Source organism: Myotis lucifugus, unplaced genomic scaffold, assembly GCF_000147115.1.
Source record: "Myotis lucifugus unplaced genomic scaffold, Myoluc2.0 scaffold_40, whole genome shotgun sequence".
NCBI lineage: Eukaryota > Metazoa > Chordata > Mammalia > Chiroptera > Vespertilionidae > Myotis > Myotis lucifugus.
Window position 1 is genome coordinate 1,061,066 of NW_005871088.1, and position 23,997 is coordinate 1,085,062.

Sequence of the window (23,997 nt, forward strand, 5' to 3'; positions counted from 1 at the left end):
GAGGGCACAGTCCTCTTAGCATATTTAGGCTTGACCTTATGACGCTCCCTAGATCTTACCTGGGAAGCTAATGGGCTGAGGGAAGTGCAGCAAGAACAAGAACAAAAACAAGTGAAACTCACAAGAACAGCGTAACTTTGGTAACCACTACCTTGTTTACCTCTGACTATAAAAATAAAGGCTCAGTTTGCCTCAGGATCTTTCTCTGTGGCCTCAGCCAGGCACAGGAAGATCCACGGAGACTAAAGAGAGCTAGAGAGTTCTGAACGCTGTCTCTGTGTAAAACATTCTTCGCCGACTCCGTCCACACCTTTGGGAACCCCTGGATCCCCGGGGCTGGACCCTGGCACAGCTCCAGGCCTGGGCACACAGCTGTGACCCTCAGATTCTCAACCATCCCTGTCTTGCTGTCCCCTCCAGTACTCCTGCAGCCCCAGGTCACATGGCTCGCCTTGGTTCCCACGGTCCCTGAGGATACAGCTGCGGAGGGATGGCAGGGGGAGCCCAGACCATGGTTCTGTTGACTAAGCCGCAGAGCCAGCCTCAGAGGGCCCCAGCCAGGCGCCTACCGCCCTCCTGAGTGCATGGCCCCTGTGTGAGGTGGGGGAACCCTGGACACCCGTGCAGGGTTTCCGGTCACACGGGTGTCAGGCTCAGAGAAGCTGCCTGCCTACCCCAGGTCACACAGCAAAGTGAGGGTCCCCCACACTGGGGCAGCATCCAGCCTCCCTGGCTTCCACCAGGTTCTGCCAGCCCCAGGGGACTCAGGGGATGCAGGACTCAGGGGACCCCCAGAAGGCCTTGGATTAGGGTAGGGAGAAGGCCTGGGGCTTGCCTACCTGGACAGCGGGTCCCTCCTTCTTCCCCCGAGTTTGCAACTCTCAGGACAGAGTGGCGTGGGTCTAGGCCTCCTGTGCCTGTTACTACTGCTCAGGGCCCTTGCCCAGGTGCCACTGGCTGCCCGGGGCTGGGAGGAGGAGGAGCAGTGGGAGAGAACAGGAAGGGGAGGACGAAGGCAGGAGAGAAGATGGAAGGGGAGAGAGGGAGGAGACTGCTCCCCCCTTTGTCTGGCACCCCTGCCAAAGCTGCTCCCTCACAGCGGGGATGAGTCAGGGCTGGAATGCCCAGCAAGAGCCTTGAAATTCTCTGGGATCCACAGCCCACCTGGATAGGTGGGGGTGGAGGTAGGGGTGGGGGTGGGGGTAGGGGTAGGGGTGGGTGGGGGGGTCTGGGTGGGGAGAGGTGGGTGCAGATTGACGCCGTGCAGCCTGGAGCTGGAGACGGCTGGGACCTCCACAGGGCACATCTGCCCTGGTGTCTGGCCCCTCCACGGGGACAGAGGATGGATGGGTACTGGGAAGGCCAACCAAGGGGTCACACGGGACCTGCCCTGCGGGCCGGGGGCTCTGGAGGAGCTGAGCCAGCTCGAAGCCCCCCTGCCTGACGTCACTGCATCTTCGGGCCAGCCCGGCTCCAGCGCAGACACACTCCGAGGGGAAGGGAGGCTGAGGGCTTGGAGGCCCTACATCAGGGCCCCGTGACAGAGGCAGAGGACAAGGTTTGGCTGGTTCTCCCCGGTTCCTGGCTGGGCCCAGGCAGTGGGCAGGCTGGCGGGTGGAGGCTGGGCCGGCTTCCCGGCACAGCCCTCATTTCCCCTCGAGGGACTGGCACAGGACTCCGCCAGAACTATGCAGAGGGGAGGGGGCCGGCTGGACAGCGAGCCTGCAGGGGGCGGCCAGAGACCCCCACAGAGTCAGAAGGAGCCAGGAAGGGGCCTCCGGGGGTGCCCAGGGGGAAGGCTTCCCTGTGTCCAGCGCAATGAGTACCTCCATTTTATGGGAGAGAAAACTGAGGCTTAGAAAGGGGAACAGATTCCAACACCCCCCCACCCGCACCCCGAGTCACTCAGCATGAGACCGAGACTCCAGCTCGGGTAACTCCAGGCCCTGAGCTTCCAGGCCTTGGCCTCGCCTCTCAGCACCGCGTGAAGGACGGGGGTCTCTGGATGGCTGGCTTGGCCCAGCGTGGGCAGTGCAGAGCCTGGGGGAGGAATTCCCGGCGAGGCTGGTGACGATCAGGGTGATCGGGGTGGGGGATTGCGGGGAGGTAGATGGGCCCAGCTGCCTCAGTTTAAGCGTGCCCTGCCTCCTACCCATCACCTCACACTGCCCCCCCTTTCAGGAACACACACACACACACACACACACACACACACACACACACGTAGGAGGCAGGGCGGCCAAAGCCCAGGAAGTGGGAGCCCCCCATGGACAGATAGTGTGAGAATCACAGCAAGTCCCCCCAACGCCACCTCCCCACACCACCTGGGCCTTTGGGCCTCAGTTTCCCTTCATCGGCCTTCCCAGGCATGTCCCCAGGACTTCAGGGAGGGCCTCCAGCCCCATCAAAGCAGGCTCTGAGCTTTCTGGACCCCACCTCCTCAGAGCAAAGGAAAGAAGTGGTAATGGCCATGAGGCCTCAGGCCTGGCGCCCACAGGTGTGAGCGAGGGAGGAGGCTGGGCTTCCTGGAGCGTGCGCCTCCGACCCCATAGGGCCCTTCTTGTCTGGCCTTCTGGACGTCGGAACAGTCCTCCGAGCAGGATTGCTCCAGGTCGCAGCCAAACAAGACACATTGGCAGCCTCTGAGAACATGGACGGGCTGTGCCAGGCATTCAGGCCAGGCCAAGGGCGGCAGGAGCAGGACTTGAGGTCTGGCATGCCCTGGGAGCTCACCGGCCGAGGTGTGGCCCACAGTTGCCAAGTTCTAGACGCTGGGCACTAGCCCTAGGCCCCAGCCCGACGTGTCTGGCCCCACTGAGCCACCCGACCAGAATTCTGACACGCGTGCCACCTTCCACTCAGCCCTGTCAGGTCCCTGGGACTGCATGGGTGAGGTGCGGTGAGAGAGAGGGAGATTAGGGGGGGAGGGTGGTGATTCAGGGTGCCCTTCCTCCCTTACTCAATCCTGTTCACCAAACCCCCTGGGCCCAGCTTCAACCAGCAAGCAAGAGGAAGGGTTGCTACCCAGGCTGACCCTGGGGTGCTCCCTATGGCCCCCCGGACTCCCAACAGCTCTAGTCTGCACTTGGGGTCAAACAGAGAGCGGGCACATGTGCCACCCATGGGTCTGCTGAAGCCCACATGTGTGTGCTGTGGGGATGACTGCATGAAGGGCTGGTGGCTGGAGTGGGGAGGGGCTGGTCCCTGAGCCCCACCCTGTCTGTGTCTGTGTCTGTACCCCAGCCACCCTGAACCCACCGTCATTGTCTCAGCGTGCCCTCAGGTGACAAGGGGAGCAGATGCCCAAGTGTGGCTCACCAGGTCAGCTCCTTCCTATTGTGGCCCTGGCGCTGCTGGGTGACTGGACAGAGCTGGGTCTTCAAGGACAGACTCCACCTGGACATGATGTCAGAGGCTGCAGGAAGCCAGCCATTGGCGCAAAGGGCTGCCACCGGGAAGGGGTGAGGCAGCTGGTGCTGGCCAAACCAGACTCCCCTCCCCTCATGTCAAGGAGAACCATCCTCCGCCTGCCCCCACCCTGCCAGGAGGGAAGCAAGAGGGTCAACCTGCGGGCTTTCTGCCACGCTAGGAGTCAGGTCACAGATGGCCTGTATCAGCCGGGGGTCCTGAGTTCCCTGGTCCTTCTATACCTAAGCTGTGTGCCCTTCCTCCTCCTCCCACTGATGAAGAAATCCTGAGCTCCTCATCATGTTCTAGAATCTTTGAGGAGCCCAGCCAGTGTGGCTCAGTGGTTGAACATCGGCCTCTGAACCAGGAGGTCATGGTTCGATTCCCGATCAGCGCACATGCCTAAGTTTTGGGTTCCATCCCCAGTGTGGGGTGTGCAAGAGGCAGCCGATCAATGATTCTCTCTCATCATTCATGTAACTCTCTCCCTCTCCTTTCCTCTCTGAAATCAATAAAAATATATTTAAAAAATAGAATCTTTGAGGAAGAGGGAGGATGCTATCACCACCTCCCAGGGCGGGGCAGGAAACTCAAATGATTTCCCAATGACCATAGAAGGAAGCCCTGCTTTTTACTACTTGCTGAATGGGTAAGATGAGGCTCAGGGTTTGCCCAAGGCCACCCAGCGAGGAAATGGTGGAGCTAGGACTTTGCTGTCTGTCTGTCTACCACCCATGTGTCTTGCCCCACCCTCTGCCATCAGTTGCAGACTTTGCTGCAGGCCCCAAAGCCGCAAGATCCCACGCTCTCTGGGCTGCGTAGGGGCTGGGCCAGCCCCTGGGGTCCCTGGAGAAGACTCGTTGGCAGCTCCCTTGCCCCAACTGGGACATGAGGTGGTTGGAAAGTACAGCCCTGCGCCCCCTTGCTTGCATCAGAAATCCTTTAGAAACATAGCACCTCTCTCTGGTTGCCACCATCAATAGCTCCCCACTGCCCGAGGGGCCTACCCCCTTCGTCGATGGATCAGGTGGCACTGCTTTGGCCCAAGTATATGCACAAGGCCAGCTCTGCTTCAGTCTGCAAGGAAGTTGCCTGCAAAAGCCATCACCCTGGCAGGCCAGGGAAGTTCCCCTGAGCATTTTAGGTCCCAGCAGGCGCCAGACCCCCCAGGCGATGCTCTCTGCCTGCCTACCAGAGCCTGGGTCCCTGCCTGCCTCATTTCCTCCTTAAGCCAGGCCAGGGCAAGGGAGCTTGGCCTGGCTCCCAGGCCAGGAGAGCTGCCAGGCACCCTGGAGGGAGGCCTGTAGTCCCTTCCCTTCCTGGGCCCAGGGTTCCCCACAGCCCTTCCCTGCACAGGGTCCCAGCTCTGTCCCAGGGGCTCCGGCTGTGGCGGGACCCAGCCCTTGGCAGCCAGGACCTGTTCACCTTCAGCCACTCGCAGGGTTCCCTGTTTCAGACCTCTTTGTAGCTGGGCGGCCTCTAAGGCCCAGGGGACCATCATGAAGGTTGAGCTGGGACTCAGACTTCTGAGAGGATCAAAGTCACACTCTCCTCTGCCTCGGGACTTCCCTTGTCTCCAGGGCCAGAGCTGCCAGAGCCAGCCTCTGCCCTCTGCCCCCGTCCTTCAAGCCCTGCTTCTATTCCCCCAATCCCCAATCCTGTGGCCACATGGGCTTCTGACTGCTGTGTCCCCGTGGGCCATCTGACCTCCTAGAGGCAGCTGGTGGGGGAGAAGCCGGGGTGAGGTCAGAGTCACACAGAGTCTGGAACCTCTCCCAGCGCCCCGCCCCCTAAACCTAAGAGATGTGTCACCACAGGGAGGGGGTAGATGGGAGTCATCTGAGTCCCCGAACCTTCGCTGGTGCTGCTGGTGCTGCTCTGTAGGCCGTGCTGGGAGCTGAGCAGCATCTGAAAGAGCTGAGGCTGCTGGGCTCTGGGCAAGAAGGTACCCTCCACGGCCACTCCAGGAGCTACCCCTACCCAGAGCAGAGAGGGTGGGGAAGAGGCTCATGGAGTGGGGCTGGGGTGGCTTCCAGGAGCCTGGAGTCCCAGTGGGGGTGAAGGATGCCCTGGGATGCTCGGACTGTGTGTTCCTATATGGAAGGTTGGAGCTGGTCTGGAAGGCTGGAGAAGGACCTGGCCATGGGGCTGGGGCTGGGACAGGCCTGAACAGACTCCCTCCCATCCCCCCAGCACAGCCCCCTCTGCTCACCTCCCACTGGCTTCCCCTAAGACAGGATGTACAGAAAGGGTTCTGTGGGTGGCCCAGGGTGGGAGGCAAAGAGGACAGGAGGGAGGGGATGGAGGGGGCAGAGCTGGCAGGGCCCGGATCTGCTTGCCTTCAGGGGGAGCAGAGGCTCATTCCCACCCCATGGCTCACAGCAAGGCACTCTGGAGAGCCACTGTCACCTCCTAGCCCCTCAATTTGAGGCAAGTCTTGGGCTAGTGTGGCTCACTCCCAGCAGCAGGGTAGATAGGCGTTGGGTGGAGCAGCTCCAGGCAGGGCCCAAGCTCTCCGGCTCTGGTGCCTGACCAAGGGGAGCAGGATGAAGACCTTGGTGGGCCTGGGAAGACCTTGTTAACAATCAGGATGGACAAAGATGGTGAGGGGCCCCGGATGTGCCACCTGCAGGACAGCAGCCCAGTGCCCAGTGGGTGGGGCTTCAGAGGCCAGGGTGTGGGTGGGAGGAGGCAGCCCTCTCAGAAGGCCCTGCTCGCAGACCCTCGTTTTCGGGCTCATGACAACTTCTTCCTCTGGGGACTTGACGCTGGCACTGGAAGAGACACTCTGTGGCCTCCAGTGACTGCAGAATCTTCCCGAAGGAGACTCTTGTCTTACAAAGGCCCCCTTTCCTCCTATCCTTCCCTGTCCACGCCCCTCCAATGGGCCAGGGCCATGGTGGGGAGAAATTTGGGTTGATGGTCGCAAGTCACCATGCACACCAATCAGAGGGTGGCCCCCCCAACTCTCTGGGCCCTTAAAATGGACTGACTCAGAACTGCCACTGGATCCACTGGAAAAGGGGTGGGGCCTCAGACTCCCCATCTACTACACGGGACCCCGGCCTCTTCTCCAGGGCAGGCAGAGCACAAAAGCAGCGGGATGTTCATATCCACTGGAACCTGGGTCCTTGGGGCTTGAAGGTGGCCCAGTGGGCAGCTGGACCGGGCGGCTGGCTTGCCATCGGAGCCCTCTCTGCTCCCGGCTCCCAGCCTGGCCCTTACAGTTTGGCGGCAGCTCTGCACCTTCCTTTCAATGCACCACACAGGCCAGTCCTCAGAGGCTCCCCCAGGAGGCCCACGGTAGCTAGCCATGGGCAAGCGCCACAGGAAGGTGCCTCTGCCCTTGCAGGTCTCCCAGGCGCGGATGGCACAGGCAGCAGTGTGTTGCCAGGAGCACTCGCCTGCACATCTGTAGTCTTGTGCACGCGTTCTCACTCTGCATGAACGCGCTCCTGGACACAGACCCCCAGGAACCTTCTTCTCTGGCGCTGAGGGAGGCCCGAGCATCTCTAGCCTGTCCCGGCCCCAGGCAGGCCCTAAGAGTGGTGAGCTGGCAGGCCAGGGCGGGGTGAGGGCCACAGAGGCAGGAGCCTCCTGAGGACAGATGGCATTGACCGCAGCCGCAACCTGAGCGGCTCTTCTGAAGACTGTTCAGGAACAATCTCTCTGGCTTAAGTGAGGGCTGCCCCACCCGATGCCACCCACTGCTCCGCCCTGGAGGATCATGGACTTTCTGCACTCAGCAGCCCTCAGTAACCAGTGCCCAGGCCCCACACCAGCCCATGCCGCAGGGGCGGGGGGGAGGTGGCCAGGGCACTCAGGGGCACACCCAGAGAGCTCTGTTCTACCTTCCTCCTCTCCTGGGTCCCTTGACAGGCCCCTCTACGTGTCAGCCATCTTGGCAGCTTGCGGGACAGGGGCCAGTGATCTTGCTACCCCCACCCCGATCGTCTCACAGTACTGCTGACCACAGGCTATTGCCATCAGTAGTCAAGTGACTCTGACGAGTCCCTGGGTGGTATGGGGTCAATACAGCCAGAGTTTGTCAGTCAGAAGCCCTGGGTCCTGACCTCAGCTCTGCCCTTGAATGGCTGTGCAACCGTGAGCAGGTTCCTGGCCCTCTCTGGGCCTCAGTAGCCCCCTCTGTATAATGCATGGGATGGGGGTGGGACCCGCAGGAGCCACTCCTCCCCTCCCAAAGGGCCCTAGTGGCAACCTGCCAGCTACACTTTGCTCAGACCAGGGGCTCTCTCTCTCCATTTGAAAGATGCCCCCTCGCCCCGCACCAGTGGCTGGGTTGCCTTTGGGGGACAGGGCTGCTTGCTGGTCAGGGAGCCCTTGAAGTCCACCCCTCCTTGAAGGCCTGGGATGATGAGATGATGGGGTCTCAGCTTGGAAGTGGGTCTGCAGCCAAACATTTACCCAGTGTCCCCCTAACCTTAAGGGCCCCAAGCCAGGCCTGGCCCAGGGTAACATGGCCTAGTTGCCTGAGTTTCTCTCTGCCTCACTCCAGTTCTGAGTCCCAATCCAACGGGGTTCTGGGGAGATGGGGTTGAGCCACCCAGGCAGCCCCACCCCGGGCCCTGGAGGCCAGGGCTCGGTGAACCCACACCTCGCCCAGGAGGAGGTAGAGGCAGGGCATTTGCCTGTGGGTAAGCGAGGAACATCTGGGCAGGGTGCCTGGGGCGTGCCTGGAGAACCAAGTCTCTGAGTTCCTGCCAAGGCCTGGGCCCGGGCAGTGGGGACTGCTCCCTGGCCCGAGTTCCCGCGGAGGCCCGAGGGCCTCCGACCTGGGCCAGGAGAAACTCTGAGCAAGTAGGTTTGCCTGCTGAGCAGGAGGAGCAGAGCACAGAGAGAGGCTGGTGGGAGTGCAGGGTGCACCCAGGGTCTTGCGGCAAAGGGAGAGGGCCACTGGCGGAGCTAGGGTGCCAGCCATCCAGCCATGCCTTGGTGATGCTCTGGGGCCGCAGCCAAAGATAACAACCCCGAGGGGGAGGCAGAGAGGGCAGGCACGGAGCTGAGCTGAGTGAGATCAGAGGGAAGGGGGAAGGGGGGTGGAGAAGGTGCCTGGAAGAGGGAGGGGAGTGAGGGGAGTAGAGGCAGAACCGGGACAAGGACCAAGGGTGCCACAGGGCGGCGACGAAGGGGCACAGACTGAGAGCCTGCAGCAGTGCCCTGGGAACCCGCAGGCATCCTGGGAACCCACAGGAGAGGGTGGTAAGGGGGCAGGAGGGACAGGGATAGGGACGTGGAGGGGCGGCATGGGGGCAGCAAGGTCAGGGTCTGGGACTTCTTAAGAATGGTGAGGGGGCAACAGAGCCAGGGATGGGACATCCAGGGCAGCTGAAGGCCAGCGTGGGGTGTGGGGACAGTGAGTGGCTGGCGTGGGGGCCCTACCTGAGGAGGGGAAGCGTTGGGTGCAGGCTGGCTGGTTGGCAGGCTTGAGTGTCCAGCAATCCGTGTGTCCGTCTGTTGGGCCGTCCAGAGCAGCTGCTCACTCCTGGGCAGTTCGTGGAGAGAGGGAGACAGAGGCGGTGGGAGGGAGGCTAAAGGCTGGGCGGGCGGGCCAACCGGGGAGGGGGCGGGGAGGGAGGAAAGGAGGGAGGGGGCTGGAGGGAAGGAGAGAGGGAGGGAGGAAGGGAAGGAGGGGGGCAGGCTTCCAGGCCCCCCTGGCAGCTTCAAAGGGAGCAATTTTCTTGTAGACGGCTGGGCTAGCTGCACCCACTCCCGGCTCCCCGCTCACATCCCCTCCTCCAGCACCCCCTCTCCCTGCCCCAGGGAACAGAGCGAAGGGACACACGGTCTCACTCACACAAGGACCCTGGGCGTCTCTGGGCAAGCCCAGCCTCAGAGAGTCAAACTTTCCACTGCCCAGATGGGGACACTGAGGCCCAGAAAGGGGTGGGAAATGGCTTTCTGGCCCTGGGCCGGGCAGAGGAAAGCGAGAGGGCAGAAAGGAAAGAGAGATGAGGGGGAGGGAGGCAGCCTCTGGCTGCTGGTCCAGCGAGTGGCCCTGAGATTCTGTTCTGAGCCCGCCCAGAACCTGGGGCAGCCTGGGCCCGAACAAGGAGGTGCTTCTCTGAGATCCGGGAGGCAGCTGTGTGGGTTTCGGGAAGGGCTTGATCTAGGCTCCTGGGAACTCTGGATACCCTCATCCCCACCCCCACACATTCCAGCCTTTTTTTTTCCCTAAAAAAGAGGAACTTGTCCTATCTGTGTGACCTCCGGATGGGACTGAGCTGGGGGCGGCTGGGGCTGGCCCAGACTTGGGGGATCCTCCCTAGCTTGCCTGTCCCGGAGCTCAGAGAAGCTGAGTGGGAAAGCTGATTCAGAGAGAAGGAACCTAGCGAGTCATTCTTTTGCTCAATCTGTGCAGGTCCCCTAGGATGTGATAACCGCTCTGTGGGTGGGCACTTCCTTCGGGGCTCGAGCTCTGTGCCGGCCACTCACTAACTGGCCGGCCAGCCAAGCTTCCCAGGAAGAGGCTGTCCTCAGCCACTACACCCAGGCCATGACTGGAAGCGTGGCCACTTCCTGAGGACCCAGCGAGCCCAGCTCCATCTGCGGCTAGAGTCCAGGCCTCCCTGTTCACTGGGGTCCCATTCCTCCCCTGGCCCGTGTACCCAGCATGCAGCGGGGCCAGGCCAGAGCCAGCCTCTTTCATGGGCTGACACTGCAGGAGGGAGACTCTTGCAGGAGCAGCTTCTGAGAGACAAAGGTGAGAGTTGAGAGGGAGTGAGAAACCAAGGTAGGCCCAGCCTGCGTGGCTCAGTGGTTAAGCGCCGACCCATGAACCAGGAGGTCACTGTTTGATTCCCGGTCAGGGCACAAGCCTGGGTTGTGGGCTTGATCCCTAGTGTGGGGCATGCAGGAGACAGCCGATCAATGATCCTCTCTCATCATTAATGCTTCTATTTCTCTCTCCCCCTCCCTTCCTCTCTGAAACCAATAAAATAAAATCAAAATAATAAATAAACAGAGGTAGGCAATGATGCTGAGATCTACACAGAAGACTAGGGGGCTGAGAGAGGAAGACGCTAAGGCAGGTGACACAAGACAGGACAGGATTCCACAGAAACCGAAAGAGAATAGTGTATAGAGAGGAAAAGCTCAGCAGGTGGAGGCTGAGGGGAGGCCGAAGAGAGGTGGGTCCAATGGATGGAGAACAGGGATGAAGTCTGAGGGTCCCACCAGCTGTCATTCAGTTATTCAGTGCTCAGCCCAGGGCTGGCATGCAAGTGGGGTCTAGAAGGTTCTGCCTGGGCGAATGGCTGGGCCCAGGGGCTCTCCCCCTACCCTTTTAATATATAAATTTATTTATTTCAAAGAGGAAGGGAGAGGGAGAGAGAGATAGAAACATCAATGATGAGAGAGAATCATTGATCGGGTGCCTCCTGCACGCCCCACACTGGGGTTTGAGCCTGCAACTCAGACAGGTGCCATGAACGGGAATTGAACCGTGACCTCCTGATTCACAGATGGATATTCAACCACTGAGCCAGGCTAGCTGGGCAAGGCCCCCTTTCTTGCACCAACATCAGTTCAGGGGACTTGGAACACAAGGTGGCCTGACCGAGCTGTGGCGCCTGCCTGCCAGGAGCTTCCAGGCTGAGTCACGGAGAAGGGTGACAGGGTCCGGGTTGGGAGCTCTGGCTCCTTCTTCTTTTGGGGGGCAATGCCGACGCAAAAGGTTCGAACCAGGAGACTGGAAAGAACTCATGTCTTTCCAGACAAGGGGAGTCAGTTTGTCTGCTTGTTTGCTTGTGGTTTTTACTGTTTATTGGAGACGTATTCCAACATCTCTGGCAGTAGAAAGACTAATATCGCGAGGCCCACGCGGCCTCACCAAGTGCCAGCATCCCCAGTCATGGCCTTTCGGAGGAGAAAGAGGGTCCAAAACACACAGAGAACGTTGTGCTCCATGAAAGTAGCCTGTCTCGAAAGACCACCGATTGTATGATTCCCCTCGAAACGTCCAGAATGGGCGCGTGTATAGGGACAGAAAGTGGATGAGTGGTCTCTTAGGGCCCGGGGAATGCAGGATGGAGGGGTGACAGCTAAAGGCATGAGTTTTCTTTTTGAGATGATAAAAATGTTCTAAAATGGACTGTGGTGACATTGTACACTCTGTGACTATACTAAAAACCCTTGATTTGTACATTTAAAATAGGTGAACTGTATGGTATGTCAATTGCATCTCCATAAAGCTGTTTAAGCCAAGCTGGCGTGGCTCAGTGGTTGAGCGTCGACCTCTGAATCAGGAGGTCATGGTTCAATTCCAGGTCAGGGCACATGCCCGGGTTGCGGGCTCGATCCCCAGTGGGAGGCGTGCAGGAGGCAGCCGATCAATGACTCTCTCTCATCATTGATGTTTCTATCTCTCTCTCCCTCTCCCTTCCTCTCTAAAATCAATAAAAATATATTTGAAAAAATAGAGCTGTTTAAGAAATGAAAGAAACCCATGTGAGGCATGCCCATTGCCCAAGGAGCCCCACCTGGCCTTGTGCCCCCAGCCACCCTCTGCTGCACCCTGCCCTGCTCTGGAGGCTGGGACGCTAGGGCTGCGCACAGCGCCAGAGGAATAGTGAAGAGGGACTTGTTGGTGGCAGAAGGAAGCGCACACAGCAAGGTGCAGAGGGTGTGGGGAGCAGGGGGGAGAATGTCACTGAAATTAGGTGGTCAGACCTAGTGGTGGGCCAGCCTCCATCTCCCCTGCACAGCCTGGCATCTTCCTGGAGGGAGCGTGGGGGTGGCACCCTGCAAGGGGCACAGATGCACCTTGGAGATCTTCCCTGTAGTTGGGGGGTGCATCCAGGGCAAGATTTCTGTTCATACGGTTCCTGTGCCTGGAAGGCTCTCGTGTCTGTGGTTTGCAGTCTGCAATAAGCCGTGACTGCACGCCCGGCCCCAGGCCCACTGAGTCACTGGGCCTGGCCCTCTAATTTGGGGGCCACTCCCAGACCAGCCAGGCAGCACCTAAGTCCTGGGCTCCCCTCCCCCTCTCCCTCCTCCTCTCTGGGCCTCAGCTCTCTCTGCAACAAAGGAACAACTTGGACCCTAGCTGATGCCCACTGGGAACAGCATGTCCTTGCCGGCTGGTGGGAGGCCAGAGGACAGGGCTGGGAGGAGGCAGCAGGAGGCAGGGGAGGGCAGGCCTGGGGGGCGCAAGGCAGGAAGGAAGAGAAGGCATTTCCTGAGGCCCCAGGCTCTGGAGGAGGCCGGGGCACAGCTGTCTGAGCTTCAGAAGAATGAGAGGCGGACAGCGCTGGCCTGGTCCTGGTGGGTGCCTGAGAAGGGGTTGGGGTGGAGGGGAGGCAGAACCCATCCCCCATCAGGATGAGCCTGAGGGCGACCAGGATCCTCTCCCAGCATGCCCTGCACTTCTGGGACACCACCAAACAGGCCCCCTTAAAGCCACACCCTGGACACTTCCCCCAAAGGGCTTCAGAGGCCCGGGTGATCCTGCTGGAACCGGCTTGCCACTCAGCCCAGACTCCCCTCCCCTCTCCCACTGCAGGCGCCTTCATAGAAGGCCCTGCTGCCAGAAGGAGCCAAGAACTTGACCTGAGAAGGAGCTGAGTGGCTAGTCAGGCTTCTCGGGAAAACCCCCAGGCTGGCTGCTGGCTGCCTGCTCTCACATGGCCCTTGTGGGGTCACTGCTACCCCAACCCACTTCCTAGTACCAGTCTGGGGCCCCAGAATGCAGGGCAGGTGCGTCAATATAGGGAGGTGGTAGGAGGGGGCAAAGGGCAGGGGGCCCAGCTGGGCAATCCAAGGCCATTGCCACCCTATAGGCCTGTGTGTGGAGAAGGGCCTGGGGTCAGCTGCAGCCTGTCCCCCAATAGCTGGCTTAAAGCTGTTCGTGCCTTGGCTTCAAAGCTAGGGGAGGCCCAGGAGAGAAGCGGGGCACCCGGAGGGCCGGTTTCAAGCCGTTGGTCCCCTGTAGGAGCAAAAACCGGCCCTTGGTTCTAGTGTCTGCAGGGCAGAGCCTGGGAGTCTGGGAGGTTGCCCAGTGGGCGGGGTTCCCAGGGGCTCAAAGGGGGACCTCTGAAGAGGTGGCAGCAGTGAGAGTTCCCCCTGAAATCCAGCCCACCCAGCTGCTGGTCCCATGAGCCTCTGGGGCCTGGACAGAGCCGCCAGCGTGGAGCTCCAGGGGCTCTCTGCCAGCCCCCTTCTGGGGCCTTCCTGGCCTCCTGGCCCTGCTAGGTCCGGCTGGCTCCCTGCTCACTCCCGCCTCTGCAGATCGCTCCCCCTGTCTGTTCTTTCTGGTTCCCCACTGCTTTCTCGGCTCTCCCCTCTTCCTCTTTGTCTCATCCTTGGGCACTGAGTCCGTCAGCCTTGACTTCCACGGAGAGTGCACGTGCTGCTGGACTAGAAGCGACATGGTGACTGAGTGTGGTGAGTGATCAGAAGGAAATAGCGCAGGTTTAGGTGATGGCATGGGAAGGGGGCACATGGAGGGCTTCTAGGAGGAGGCGGCTCTCCTGCCTCCCAGCCCCTCCCCAGAGTGTCCGCATAGGACTCTGGCAAAGCCAGCCCAGCACAAGGAGTCTTGCCCAAGGGAGTCCCCTTACACTCCAGCCTCCAGGACAAATCCCCAAGCAGGAACACATCACACACACATCAAGGTCACTTCTTGAGCAAGTGGCCTTGCCCTGAACTCCGCTGAGATCTCTGAGAGAGCCCTCAAGGCTCCCAGGCACTGCAGCCCCTGAACCCAAGCCTGTGTCCTCAAGTTCATGGCCTTATGTGGGCCTCACTCACAGCTGGCGGGCTTCATCCACCCCCAATCTCTGCACTCTCAGGGCCCAGGCAGGGGAGAGGGAGGGCCAGGCCCATAGTCACCAGGGAGGCAGGCCCCCACCTCAGGGTCCCTGGAGGCCAGAGTTGGGACATCCAGGAGCCCCAAACGTATAACTTGTGCTCAGGGGACCCTCTGGGTGAAGGGGACTAGGACCATTCCCTGAGAGGCTCATGCTAACATGCTCAAGGGGGAGCCGAGTGGTTGTGGAGCGGCCGAGCCTCCAGGATCTGGAAGCTTCCCAGTGCCGATGGCCGAGGTGTGGCCGGTGAAAGCTGGCACTCTCTATGCCAGAGCTTTTTTTGACCTTCCCTGAGGACATAATCACACAGTGGCTCTCCGCCCAGGGCTGCCAGGGCTGTAATTTCAGGGCCCGAAGGGGGCTCTGTGCAGGCTGGCCTACGACTAGCTATCTTTAGAGAGGCACGGTCTGGGTGTGGCCAGACGAGGGATGGTGGACAGGGACTGTGCCACGGGGAGGCATCCATCTGTTCACCGCCTTAGAAACCTGCGAGACACAGATGCCATGAGGCACCCCGGGGCCCCCATGGTCTTCCCCTGGGGCAGGCCAGCCCCTAGGAGCTGTGGTCGGATCTGCGAGCTGCCTGCAGGGTTAGGGGGCTCAGGTGAGGGCAATGGGTGAGGGTGGGTGCAGGGGAGGGGGGCCTTGCAGCTAGTGTGTCCTGGCCTGGCCCTGGGTGGCCGCCAGGGTGGGGGAGGCGTGGCACAGGGCATATGACCTTAGATGTATCCTTTGCCTCCCTCCGCTCCGTATGCTCCTTCCTGGGCCTGTGTCTCTGGATTTGGGAGCTGGAACCAAGCTTGCCACGAAGTGGGGTGTGAGGCAGCAGGAAGGCATGGAACCAAATGTGCAGGAGGCTAGGCAGGGAGACCTGCGAAGGTAGACCCTCAAGTCGGGGCACTGGGGACAGAGAGGAATAGGCAGGTTGGAGAATTTGGAGGTCCATGGGCAGGGCTCTGGGTCTGTGGCTGGGGGTAGGGGTTCAGACATGCAAGGTTTTTGTTGTTGTTGTTAATCCTCACCCAAGGATATTGTTCCATTGATTTTTAGAGAGAGTGGAAGGGAGGGGGAAAGACATAGAGAGAGAAACATCTATGTGAGAGAGACACATTGATTGGTTGCCTCCCGCACGTGTCCTGACCAGGGCCAGGGATCGCGTCTGCAACTGAGGTACATGCCCTTGACCGGATTTGAACCTGGGACCCTTCAGTCCGCGGGCCAATGTTCTATCCACTGAGCCAAACCAGATAGGGCAAGATGTGCAAGTTTCCATCAAGGTCCCTGAGAGGAGACATCAGTCCGGCCCCAAAGAATGCAACACTTCTTCCTGTCCTCATTGTCGCCCCTCACATTTGTTACATTGTGTTCCCCTCCCAGTCCCCACTGCCCCACCCCCACCCCCTCCTACCCTTGTCTCAATCCAGGGGCCGCCGATGAGTGCCTCCCTACTTGCCATGCCACCTGACCCCAGTCACTCTTACTCTGTAGTCACCATCACAGTTACCAGTGTCCCCCCAGAGCCCCACCAATGGAGCCAGCACCTGCCCTGAACGGGGACACAGTACCCAGCCCCGTGCAGGCATGCGTGAGCAGAGGATGGGGGTTGGCGCATGGGTGGAGAGGAGGCGGGCACCAGGTGACAGGCAGGCTCGGTCCTGCCACCAGATGTCCACAGCACTGCACTCCTTCGTCCTCCCTGGCTGGATTGCTGACTATCCCCTCTCACCAGGGGCACACCGTGCTGCTACTGCCACTGCCACCTCCCTGCGCCCAGCTACTGGCACCCCTAGTCCTGAGCTCCTGGCCCTCTGGGGGAATTGTCAGGGCTGGAGAGAGAGCCCTCACCCCAGTCATGTCCCCTTTGCTGGGCAGCCCCACCTACTGATGACAGGGGGATAGAAAGACCCGGTCCCCTTGCCCCAACTCAGGACCAGCTCAGGGTTGGAGCACAGGAGGGGCATGGCTGGGCTGTATCATTGGCTGCAGGCCAGCTCCTCCCTGGGCCACTCCTGCTCCTGTCCTCCCCTCCCGAGTTGGTAGCCCAAGAGCCTACAAGTAAACTCCCTGTAGGCTAATCTTCCCCTCAGCAGTTGGTTTCCCGGGAGGCTCTGCTGTCCCGGGTGCCTTGGGCCCGGCTCCCTTCAGGGGGGTCACCCAAGGATTCGCTTCTGGGCCTGGGTTCAGCCCACCTGCCAGCAGCCCCGAGGGCCTAGCAGCTTCCTGTCTGGGAGTGGAATTAACCTGGCCACTACCTGTGGGCGGCCTATTCTTCCATGCCCTGCCCTCCTCTGCCCTTACCCCTACATGGCAGCCATGTTACCCTGCCCTTCTCCTCCTGGTCCTTGGACCTCATCCGCTCAGGGGAGGAAGGAGCGGTGGGGAAGTGGGGGGTTCACCCAGTCCAGAGTTCCTGTGCTCCCAGGGCCTGACCTCTGTGTCTGTGGGGAAGGAGGCAGCTGGGGGGTAGCTGGAACAGGAGGGGTGGGGAGAAGGGGTCATGAGAGCTGGGAAAGTAGCAGCCTTCCCCATCAGGGCCAGCGCCTCAAGGGCTGCTGACCTCTGACCCAGCCCAAACAGGAAGTGCCATATCTGTGGGCCTAGGCCGGGTTGGAGAAGGAATGCAGGGATGAGTCCAAAGCAAACACTCCACCAGCTTCCCAGGCCTCGCCCCGCCCCCTGCCAGAGTCTGGCCTTTTCTCTGTTGAGAACTGGGGGAGGGGGGAGGGGGGAGGGAGAGGGTGGGGGTGGGTGGCTACAGAATGGGACCGATGTCGGGCTCACAGTTCCCAGGCCCAGACTACAGCGAGAGGCGGTGGCAGGGCAAGGTCTCTGCAGTGGGGACTTGGTGTCCTTCCTGCTTCACTCCCCCCACAGCCAGCAGCGCTGAAGCTGGGGCCGGTCCCACTCCTACTGCATCCTTGATGCCTATCACTTGCCTGCCTCCTCCTTTCCCCTCCGTCCTTCTCAGCACCAGGCGTGGTGGCATCATGAGCTGTCAAGGCTGACCCAGTGACCCCACCCTAGTCCTGGTGGCTCCCCTCGCACGGGCAGGGCAACTGTTCCAGTGACCTCATGGGGCTTCACAGACCCTGTGTCCCCACCCAGCACAGCTGGCCAGTCCTGTCCTCAGGGCTCAGCAGGGCTCACCACCACAGCTGGCCCGCATCTGCGTCTGCCTCCCCCACCAGGCAGACAAGTCAGCAACTTTGGCCAGGGGACAGTGGCTGCTGGATCCCCAGGGCCAGGCCTGGCCTCCCAGAGACCAAGCGCTCCTTTCCCAAGAGTTGTTGAGCCCATGCCACTCCCCACCCTTCCCTGGCACCAGGTCGCACTGGGGACATCTGGATCCCACAGCCTTGGACGCCTGAGCCTGCCCCTGAGGGCTGTGGGGGCTGGGGCAGCCGGGGACCCACAGGCTAGCTTGGGGAATGGGTGTGTGCCTGGGATGGGGGAACCAGGAGGAGGGCCCCGGGACCTTGAAGCAAGGTGTCCCTGGCCTGGGTGCAGGAGTGGATGTGGGTGGCTCCAGGACAAAGGGTCGGCACCACGGGCTTCCACGTCAGCCTGTTCGGCCAGCTAAGCCTATCTCTTCCTCTCTCCCAGCCCCCTCTGCCCCCGACAGGGATGCTTCGTGGATGACAGGCACTGATGCTGCTCTGAGCAAGAGTCCAGCCTGGCCCCCAGATGGCTTGGGGACTTCAGGACCCTGGCCAGGGCAGATGAGTGAGGGTGAGGAGGCTCTTTGGAGAAGCTTCCGGAATCAGTCACTCTCAACCCCCTGCTGATGAAGCAATGTCCAGGATGTGGGCTCTGGGACTCCACACACAGTGGACATCCAGCACACGCACGTGGCTTTGATCCAAGAGGGAGGGTGGGTGGGGGGAGGCTGGTGGAGGCCATGGGCTTGAATAAGATGCATTTATTACATTCAAGTCCGAACCAGCACTGCACCCCACCAGGCTGGTTACTAAGTGAAGGGGCCTCAGCAGTCCATGGGAAGAATCAGGGTGTTCTAGATCTTTCTTGAAGTGGTGCAAAGATCAAGTGGACCTGGGCCTGAGCCCCCTTCACCAGCCTCAAAGGAGAGGGAGGAGAGCAGGGAAGCCCAGTAGGGGGGCCTAGGAGCTTTCCCCCTCCCCCTGCTGGGGCTGGAGGACCACACTGTGGTAGGCCCGGATGCAGGAAAAGGCGGTGGGGGGGATGCGGCGCCTATCGATGAAGTTGTTCTCCAGGCGCGTGGAGATGAGGTTGGAGTCCTGGGCCGCTCGAGTGTCACAGATGGAATTCAGAGGCACGTGTCTGTGGAGTGGGGGTGGCAGGGCCGAGCAGAGGAGAGAAGATCCCAGGAAGGGGAGGCAGGCATCACACAAGAGTAGAGGAAGAGAGGGCCCCACAGTGAGGGGGGCAATGAGACCATTGTGCAGGGACAAGACCCCGGGGCAGAGGGGCAGGCAGGTGGCTCAGCCCTTGCTGCTCTGGACTGGAGCTGTCCTACCTGCCCCTTGCCCACCCCCTGCCCGGATTCTGCTGGATGCTGCCCTCCACCTGGGCACAGCCTCCCATCACACCAGCCGAGATGGGTGGATGGGGGTGTGTGAAGGATTCCCCCACAGCCCCACCCTCAGCCTCTGAGGCCACAGGGCCCACAGGCCAGCCCTCCCCGGCCCACCTGGTAGGCAGGGCCTGATGGCTCAGCCCTGGCTGGAGGGGGGAGGGAGGAGACAGCAGGACAGGCGCAGGTGGGCAGCCCTACCTGATCTTGTTGTGGCTCAGACGCAGCACCTGCAGCCCCTTGAGGCCCAGCAGGCCTCGCGGGATGGCCTGCAGCTGGTTGTGATCCAGGAGCAGTTCCGCCAGGGAGGTGCGCAGGCCCCAGAAGGACACGTCGTGGATGCCGTCGGCACGCAGGCTATTGTAGGACAGGTGCAGGAACTCCAGGCCCGGCTTCATGTGTGCGAACACGTAGCCGGGGATGCGCTCAATGTGGTTGTGGTGCAGAAGCAGGCGCCGGAGGCCCCGCGGCAGGAAGGAGGGGACGTGCACGAGTCGGTTGTGGGACAGGTCGAGGGTCTCCAGCTTCCTGTGGGGCGCAGGGGTTCCAGGTGAGCTGATGGCGCCCAGCCACAAGCACCGGAACAGCTAGAACCCAGATCATGGTCCCTGGGCCACACCCAAGAGGAGAGTGGGGATTTGCCCTGACAGAAGACACAGTCAGCCCAGCTGGTGTAGCTCAGTGGTTGAGTGTTGACCTATGAACCAGGAGGTCATGGTTCGATTCCTAGTCTGAGCACGTGCCTGGGTTGTGGGCTCGGTCCTCAGTGTGGGGTGTGCAGGAGGCAGCCAATCAATGATTCTCTCTCATCATTGATGTTTCTATCTCTCCCTCTCTCTTCCTCTCTGAAACCAATACACGCACACACACACACACACACACACACACACAGTCAGAGCTACACTGGAAAAAAAGTACAAGTGGAGGGACCTGCTATCTGGCGAAAGAGCTGGGGGCAGTTGCGTTGTCACCTGCCTTTCCCACTTAGGCCTGTCCCTGCTTTGCCCTTCCTTGGCCCCACAGCCTCCTCCTTCCATCCCTACTCTCTTGTCCTCTTCCTGCCTCACACAGGCTAAGCAGAAGAGAGACGGGGAGAAAAAGAAAATCAATCTCTCAGAGGGTCAAGGCCAGGGGACCCTAAGGGATCAGGGAGGCAGGCAGTGAAGCTCAGGCCTCCGTGAGCCCAGGTCGCTCCATGGGAGGTGAGAGCAAGGGCTGGTCAGGGAGGTGAAGCTTTTAGAAGGCCCAGGGCAGGGAAAGTGGCTTCTCTCTCAGTGACATCCCCCAGCCCCTGGAGGTGGGGTCAGCCCTTTGGCCTTGGGGCCCATGCTGTCCTCAGTCCACAGGGCTGGGGGCTCAGGTACCTCCGGAGCCTGCGGAGCCAGCAGCCCCCTCCCCTTCCACGATCCAGGGAAAAACTGGGCGGTGCCAGCTGGGGCTTGACTGGTTGACTGGCTGCCAGCCTCCCCCCCCCCTTCCGCCCCCGCCTCAGGCCCCCGTGGCGTGGCGGGAGTGGAACAGCGGCTGGGCGGCTCCTCCCCAGGCTGCTGTCTGCTTTCCTTTGCCCCCTTGGCAAGAACAGGAGAGGAAAAAAGAATAATTAAACCCAAACATTCTGGTAACTTTTTCCTGGAACTCGAGGATGCAGGGCGGGAGGCTCTGATCCTGCAATAGTAGGTCGGACAATCTGTCGACCCCTGTCTGTCTCTCCACCCCCACCCTGCTCCCTCAGTGCTGGTGCTAGCACCCAAGGATTGGACCTCACCAGCCCTCCTGCTGATCCCGAGACCATGTCCTGACTCCCGAGGCAGTGCCTTTAAGGACCGGATCCCCTCTTGGACCCCTCCTGCCAGCACCCCCACCCCGATGTCCAAACCAGATCAGGGGACTCGTCCTGGAGCCTTCCTATACTGGGATGAATAGTGGCCCCCAAAACACATGTCTACCCAGAACCTACAAACGTGACATTATTTGGCAAAAGGGCCTTTATACATGTAATGAAGTCAAGGATCTTGAGATGCCATCATCCTGGATTACCCTGGTGGACCCTAAGTAAAATGACAGGTAAGACACAGAAGAGAGACACAGAGAAGAAGCTACATGAAGACAGAAGCAGAGACTGGAGTGATGTGGCCACGAGCCAAGAACACCTGGACCCACCAGAAACTGGAAGAGGCAGGAAGGATCCTCCCCTGGAGCTTCAGAGGGAGCATGGCCCTGCTGACACCTTGATTTTGGGTCCCTGGCCTCCAGAACCAGAAGAGAGTCAATCTCTGTTGCTGTAAGTTGCCCAGTTTGTGTAGTTTGTTACAGCCGCCCCAGAACACTCATACATTTCTCTTTCCTGTGCTCCATCATCTCTTCCATGACTCTTCTTCCCTCTGTTGCCTCTTCGCTAAACCCAATGCCAGGCCAGCTCTTACCACCCGCACTGCCCCTTCATCCAAGCCCATGGCACCTCTTGGGTGAGCTTCCTGGGTGCCTGTAGGGCAAGCCCAGGCATGGGCGAGGGAAGGGGTTTCTGTGGCCTTGGGGATTCTGCCAGGCGGAGGCACAGGAAAATTGTGGAGGAGCAGGTGGTGGCTGAGGGCCTAGGCCACCCTGAGCCCTGGATGGAGAGACGGGTGACTCACCTGAGACCAGGCCCAAGCAACAGGGCCACCCCAGGCTTCTCTGCCTTCCCACCTGACTCTCTGGGTTTATCTGAGCACATTTTTCCTCTCTGGCCTCCAGGTGCCCATGGGGGTGAAGCTTGGGCAGTGCCAGGGCGGTGGTGGCACTCACGGGAGATCGATCCAAGCTCGGGGCGCCAGCCGGTCCTCCTGGAGCCGGTTGTTGCTGAGCACCAGCACACTGAGGCTGCAGCTGCGGTTCAGCGTGCGCTCTGTCACCTCCTCGATGACGTTGGCACCCAGGTGCAGCTCCTAGAGCCAAGGCTCGGGTGAGGGGCTCGCTCCCTGGGGGCCTGGCCCTGTTCCCTGCCCCCTTCCTCCCGGCCCCATCCGTGGTACTCGGATAACACAGTCTCTGGTCCTCTCAGGGCCATAGTCACCTGTGCAAAGGATCCCAGCGACATCTGTCAGTGATGCCATGACTCCTCAGGGTCCCACAAGACACAGCCACAGAGAGTACCGCCAAGCACAGGGGACCATGTGGCCCAGAGTGGGCAAGGACCTGGCTCAGGGACAGCCAGTGGGTCCAGGAAAGTCCTTGAGGCCCAACTCTGGGCTCTTGGAAGGTGAGGTCAGGGGGAGGGGAGGCCTTTGGCGCTGAGGCCTTGTGGGTTTATCATCAAAATTCCCCCCATGGGCCCTAGCTAGTTTGATTTGGCCTGTGGACTGAAAGGTCCCAGGATTGATTCCAGTCAAGGGCACATGCCCGGGTTGCGGGCTTGATCTCCATTAGGGGGTGTGCAGGAGGCAGACAATCAATGATTCTCTCTCATCATTGATGTTTCTATCTCTCTCTCCCGCTCCCTTCCTCTCTGAAATCAATAAAAATATATTTTAAATTAAAAAAAAATACCCACATGGGCAGCCCTACTAGTCAGCAGCTCTGGTCATTTGGCCACAATACTGCCTGTCCCGGACTCGGGGCCTGCATCTCACCTGCAGGGAGGCTGGCAGGCCGGGTGGGATGGTCCGCAGCCGGTTCCGGTCCAGCCTCAGGTACAGCAAGCTGCCCAAGGGCCGGAAAGCCAGGGGGGAGATGTTCCCATCATGCAGCTGGTTCCCTTCCACCTCCAGCGTTAGCAGCTTGCTGAGCCCTGCAGGGTAGGTGGGCAGAGCCTGAGCCAACCGCAGAGCCACTGGGAGCTGCCTGCTGCTGCTCCCTCCTCTGCCCTCCAGCCAGGCTGCCCTGGGCAGACCCTCCCCTCGCTCTCCCACAGCTTTCCAAGGTTTCCATGGCTGCCCAGGCCTCAGCCCTTTGTTCCCTGCCCCTGGGGCTGCCAGCACCCCGGAAGCTGCTGTGCTGCAGGCCCTGCAGGTGGTTGTCGTTGAGCTTGAGCTCCTGCAGGGAGGCGGGCAGGGCCGGCACTGTGGACAGCCGGTTTCCATCCAGGTTCAGCCGCTTTAGCCGCGTCAGATTCTGCAAGTGGGTGGGGGAGAAGAAGGGGCTGGGGGCTGGTGTTCTCTGTGGGCCAGGTCTAGGCCTGCTGGGTGTGGTTTTGGGCTTATCCCACCCAGGGGCACCCCTAATGGTTGCATCACGGCTTCCTAGTTCCTGCTTAGATCAGGCCTATCTGGGTTTCCAGAACCCCCCTTAGTTTCTCCCAGGGTGCTGTTCCCTCATGGAGCCCACAAATTTGTGCTGCTCTCCACACTCCCAGCTATGGACTGTGTCACCCCACATCATCCAAGCCCGCCATGCTGAGTACTCCGTGCTTCCTCTGGGCCTGGTCTCCCAGGCAGGGGCGGGAGAGGAGCCATGGATGCCTGGGGCCATTTGGGGCTGTCCAGGCCCCTGGGAGAGCAGGCGGCGGGGCTGCTGCGCACCTTAAAGGCACCAGGGTGCAGGCCTCGGGCATCCAGCTTGTTCTTGCTCAGGTCCAGCCACTCCAGGTTGGGCAGTCCCAGGAACGTGTGGGCTGGGATCTTGGCAATTTCATTCTCTGTGCACACACACGGGGCAGCCATGTTCCACGTGTCCTTGTCCCCCTCCCGTCTGCCACTCCGTACCTCCCCCACTCCGGCGGAGGCAGCAAAGACGCACTTAAAGGAGCTGGCTCCTCTGCTGTCCCAGGTCAGAGCATCTTCTCGCTCCCGACCAGGACCCATGGGAAAGTGAACTATTTCCGGGCACAGCGAGGTGGTGGCTACACTGGCTGAGGACCCACTAGCAGAGTAGCCTGGAGGTGTGGCTGCCTCACCCGTGCTGCAGGGGTGAGTGTGGGGAAGAAGACCACTCACCTGCCAGGTAGAGTGTGGTCAGGCCAGGGTCGGTCAGGGCAGGGATGTGTTTCATCTTGGCATTGCCACAGGCAATGGCCGCCTGGGCCAGGAGGCATGTGGCTGGCAGGGAGGGCATGGCCTGCTCCATGGTGCCTGGGTCCGCAGGGCCATGCCCATGCCCATGCCCTCGCCTGCTTCCAGGCCTTCTCTGCCCACGGCCTGTGGTCGCTGAGATGCTGCTGCCCCCGCAGCCTTGACTGCAGTCCTTCTTTTGTCGCCAGCCCCTTGGGCCACGGTGGTGGGAGGACCCTGGAGAACA

The 23,997-nt window shown here is 60.8% G+C and overlaps 2 protein-coding genes across 3 annotated transcripts in view; both read right to left on the bottom strand.

Moving 5' to 3' along the window:
- BGN (biglycan) overlaps positions 1-8,975 on the bottom strand; it is an 11,196-nt gene extending 2,221 nt beyond the window's left edge. The window contains exon 1 of one of the 2 annotated variants that reach the window (XM_023753024.1): positions 8,809-8,975. The gene's annotated coding sequence lies outside the window, so the exon portion shown is untranslated. Of the gene's footprint in view, positions 1-839; positions 977-8,808 lie in introns of those variants that run through there. The other variant, XM_014454893.2, reaches the window with a different exon arrangement.
- Positions 8,976-18,138: 9,163 nt separating this feature from the next.
- On the bottom strand, positions 18,139-23,826 carry LOC102426994 (extracellular matrix protein 2). Its single transcript, XM_006087781.2, has 7 exons — positions 23,697-23,826; positions 23,283-23,398; positions 22,743-22,875; positions 22,395-22,552; positions 21,571-21,710; positions 18,988-19,314; positions 18,139-18,533 (listed from the first exon to the last, which is right to left on the bottom strand). The coding sequence occupies exons 1-7, from the start codon at positions 23,824-23,826 to the stop codon at positions 18,353-18,355; spliced, it is 1,185 nt and encodes a 394-aa protein (XP_006087843.1). The 3' UTR covers positions 18,139-18,352.
- Between the last annotated feature and the right edge of the window lie 171 nt (positions 23,827-23,997).